A 4,608-nucleotide genomic window follows, 5' to 3' on the forward strand; every position below is an offset into this window, starting at 1 on the left:
TTCAGCGAGTTGTAGGTTGAGTTATCCTGTACGCTGCTTCGGCATTCTCTCTTCAGCGTTTCCTAAGAGTTCTGCAGAAAAGTCGGACCGTATTGCGGGAGGTCGAGTAAAACTTCTTGCTGTCTAAACCCTCTTTTGTTCAGGGTTTGGTGTGCCGGCTAGCTGTGTGCCTTTGTTACACTTTCTTGCACGGAATGCCCGTGTCCCAGTGGGGCTCTGGTGGATGAGATCTGCCAAATCTTAACAAAATACGTTATCGTCCTGCCTTTCTGTCAGCTGACCACGATCCAGCAGCAGGGCTGGCAGGAGATCATCCATGCCTGTGTCTCGGGGCCCGTAACTCCTTTCCGTGTGCTACTTTTAAGCCGTGGATGGGACCATTACGAGTGGTCTGCCAAGATAACACTGCTGTCATCCAGCAGAGCTGGACCAGCTGTGGGGCTGGTACCTGTTCTGCTCTGGAAACTCCTCTTTGGGAGTTGTGACTGAGTTGAGTGAACTGCTGAGATGCAACAACGTAAATAACCATAGTGCCCTGAGTTAGAGCCCTGCACAAATAGTTCTTGCACTGCTCGGTCCCTTTGTCTCCTCTAGTGTGCTGGTGGTGTGAGTGCTGCTCACCTGGGGGGAGATGGCAGCACCAAGGGGAGCGCTGAACACATCCTTACAAAATTATTATTAATGTCTCCTTCAGGCCTGAAATTCCTCTTGCTAGTCTTCCATTCTGTTAAATGCTTCGCAAACCAGAGCAAAGGAAGAGACATGAAGAGTTGAATTTCACTGCCTTGTTTGGAACTGGGTGGAAATCCTGGAGATGGATCTCTTAGGAGACTGTCTTCCTATTGGGTTAGATGCACAGGTAACAGTAAAGGGACTTGTGGCATTTTTGGTAAATCTGCTTCTAATTGCTGTTTGCAGAGAGCTCTGAAATCATGATTCAGGGTTCATTGGGGTTTTTTTCTTCCACCATCTTTGTCTAGCTTTGTGCTGCAAAAGAGCTCCGCAGTGTTTACTGTGGCAACTACAGAATTCCTGCTTTAAACACTGACACCAGCAATGTTTTTTCTTTAGTAGTAGGGTGAAGTAATGCACTGACAGTGCATGTAGGCTTGAGGGTAAGACGGGTAATGAAGTGACTGCATTGCCAAGTTTGGGACATGTCTTAAGTTGAGCTGAGGGAAGAAATGAGAAGTTCAAAGGAAAAGTGGCCCTTATAGGGAGAAGTTAGGGAGAGCTTCACAGAAATGGCTTTGCCAGCTCTTGAGTTTTGCAGCCACTGGGCTTTCTTAAAAGTCTGGCCTTGCAGCCTTGTGATTACAAGAGCTTTTCTTCATCAATAAGTAAAAGATGGGGAAAAAGTGAATGGGGCTATACTGTAAAGTTCAAATATTGTAGGCCAAAGCAAAGCAGACCCCAAAAAGAAGCTGACTGGCCATGGGGGCAATTTGAAGGATTGGGGTTGCTTTTTAAAACAATGTCTTTTCAGTTTCTATGTGCTGAGGTTGGGGGTTGGCTCCCTCCTTGTGACCAGTTGGGGAGTTGGAGCTGTGGGTGGACTCTTAGACACGTGTGAACTTTGTCACTCTCTGGCCCAGCACTCGAGGACTTTCCACAAAGCCCTGACCTTCACCGCTGAGTCACTCGCCTCTCCTGCCCGTGCAGATGGGCAGCACTGGGAGGGAGTGAGGCAGGCAGGCACGTCAAAAAGAGCTGTGTTTTGTTGTTGGAGCAGAAGGCATTTTCTCCTGGACAATGTTCCTGTTGTGTCTTAGCTGTTTCCTCAAATGTTCCTTTATTGCAGGAGCAATGGATCGCCCCAGCTACCTGGAAGAGGACTATTCTAGCCTGGATGGGCTGGACGATGACGTGTTTCACTCTGATGACTTTGGACTTGCAGGTCAGCCTGGTGAGATGACAGCAACTGGCATTTTCACACAGAACCAGTCCTACAGCTGCCTTCTGGGGAGGTTTCAACTATTCCCCCTCACACACTGCTGTGGTCCCGGTATAAGGCATCCTGAGCAGCAGGACAAGGCAACTCAAACACTCAGCCCGTCCTCTTCCAGTCAGGATGTTATGTTGCCTTGTGGAGTCACTGAAGAGCCCCGGAGACTCTTCTATGGTAAGAGCACTCCAGTGTCACCAGCTTTGCAGCAAGGAAACTGTCCCTTTAGCACTTCCCCAGTCAAGCACGGTTTCTTTCATTAGGGTGTTTCATTAAAGGACTGAAATTTTTTGCTTTGGTCCTACTCCCTCAGGAAAGACAACTTGTATTTTCTTACCCTTGCTTGTCCACCGCAGGAAGCAGGCACTTTCTCGTTGCTTCTGCTATCTTTGATACTCCTACTCTTTTTGGCTTTATTCTGTCATGTTTTATTTTACTGCTAGATGTTTAAGTGTTCACCATACCTTGTATCCTACGATTTGCCTACATTTTTTTAACTTCTAATGATTGCATCCACATAGGAAGACTTCTAGAATTTTTCAGTGGAGAGAGGGAAATGCAAAAATTTACACTTAGTGGGACAGCTTTTAGGCTCTTTACTGGAGTTAAAGTTGCTGAATAAGTAGCATGTCCAGCCAGTATTTTACTAGTAATTGGTGGGACACCACTCAGCTTTGTGTATCCGATTCAGCTTTTATTCAAATCTGTCCCACTAAATGCCAGAGAACTGAGAAAAGTCTGATGGAAAAGATACAGCAACCTTTAGTGGGAGACAACTTGAGGCAGAGATCTTGTAAAACTGCAAAATTGTCATAAAAAAAAAAAAAATTCAACACTTGGCTGAACTATAAATGAGCAAAAGGAACCAAGAGTAAGATCCTGCCAGTCATTTGATTATGGGAAGCAACACAATGCTCTGCTTAATTGATACAAATCTACTTAAAAGCAGAGCAAATGTTTTACTGCCTGCTTACGGTACACAGTCATTGTCTGGGCTTCAGGAACTGGGCTTTAACACGAGTCAAAAATTTAGGATTATGTGCAGCTCTTTCCTCTGTAAAGTGTACTGAGTAGAAGAGCTGTTCTTTGCACTGGAAGAATGACTCTTCTGATCTCTGTTTTGTAGGGAATGCTGGTTACCGTTTACACGTCCCTCCAGTTGGCTTTGTGTTGGATCCGCACCTCCAAGAGGAGCCTCAGGAAGGTCAGCGGGAAGCACGTGCCGAGGTGCAGATCGCACGGAAGTTGCAGTGCATTGCCGACCAGTTCCACCGGCTCCACATACAGAGGGTAGGGTGTCTCTGGAGGGCAAGGTGGGGGTTTAGCTATCCAGGAGTAGAGGTCTAGAAGACTGGCTCCAGGCATCAGCGAAGCGGGCTGTTGTCTAAGGCAGCAGACTGCCAGCAGTGATAAAATGGCAGGAGTATCCTGATGGATTTTGCTTATGCGAGATTGCTGGCTCTTCCTAAAGACTGGCAGGTGGAGGGAAGAGGATATGTGGGATTGCATTTACTGCCTGGGAAGGTAGCTGTTCTGCGTTAGCTGCTGCTTATCCAGATCTTCCAGTTTATCAGCAACAAGGTCACTGAGGCTTTCTCCAGGGATCTCCCCCTTGCTTTTTATTACAGCTTTTACTATTCTCCATTCTCCTCACCACCAGTGTCTTCTCTTCTGTGGCACAAGTGGCCATCTGTGGCTTATATCAGCTCCTCGTCTTGGAGATGACAAGAAGCCTGGAGTCTGTTCTGACACTCTTTGTTGTCTAGAGGTAGTTGTCTGAAATGTTGTGGAGTATATTTAGATCATGCTAGACTTGTTAGCAACTCCCCTGTCAGACAGTCCTAGCTAGTGTCTCAGACTTGTGACTAACTTCCTCACAACAAAAGACAGCTGTTAGATGCCATCAGGTCTGAAAACCACACTCCAGAATCTTGATTTTGTTTTCTTTAAAAAAGAAAAAAAAAAAAAGGAAGAAACCCTGCTCTTCAAAGAAACAAAATAAACCCAGCACCCCTAAAGACCCCGATTCTTTCTTCCTTGCCCTCCTTCCCCTGTTGAGTAGGGGTGAAATGGAAATCCCAGCCCATGCAGAGTTTGTCAGAGGTGGCAGAGGTTTGAAGGTAGGCAGCACTTCACCACCTCTGTGCAAGCCCAACAAGGAGAGTGTGTATCTGCTTGCGTATGAAGAAGCTGGCACTTGCTGACTTCAGAGAGGGACAGAAAGCTTCTCTCACTCCAAGCGAGTTGGTGCTTTGTTAATTGTGGGATCTGTTGCAATTCTTCACGAAGGTAAGTGAGGACCTCTGTCCTGGTCAGAGAATGTGGCTTGTGGCTGGGCAAAGGTTTGGTCCTCTCTGTGCCATGAGAGATGAGGGAGTTCTGGGACTCTTCATCTCCAAGTAGGAGGAGGATTAAAGAAGCTGTAACAGGAAGATTAGCCTGTAGAAATGTAGATAGAGCTGTGAATGTCCTTCAGCAAACTGCAGGTATAACGAGCTACCAGCTGGCTACAGCTGAAGACCCCACTCTCTCCAGCCAGCTTCTCACAGGGAAGGGAAGGTTAACCATCTTGGTGGAGGCACCCTGGAGTGAAGTGGTGGAACTGGTTGTAACTTGACCCCTTTCATCTCGGCGAGCGTACCTATCTGATGTCTGTACCTTGG

At 46.9% G+C, this 4,608-nt stretch overlaps 1 protein-coding gene across 1 annotated transcript; it reads left to right on the forward strand.

The window, feature by feature from the left end:
- Window positions 1-787: 787 nt before the first annotated feature.
- On the forward strand, window positions 788-3,235 carry BMF (Bcl2 modifying factor; the record flags this gene model as incomplete). The annotated part of the gene is made up of 3 exons (XM_009706338.1): window positions 788-859; window positions 1,802-2,122; window positions 3,072-3,235. Coding segments are annotated over exons 2-3 (480 nt in total), but the record flags the coding sequence as incomplete, so codon positions are not given.
- Between the last annotated feature and the right edge of the window lie 1,373 nt (window positions 3,236-4,608).

The sequence above is a fragment of the Cariama cristata genome, unplaced genomic scaffold, assembly GCF_000690535.1.
Source record: "Cariama cristata isolate BGI_N322 unplaced genomic scaffold, ASM69053v1 scaffold43308, whole genome shotgun sequence".
Classification (NCBI taxonomy): Eukaryota; Metazoa; Chordata; class Aves; order Cariamiformes; family Cariamidae; genus Cariama; species Cariama cristata.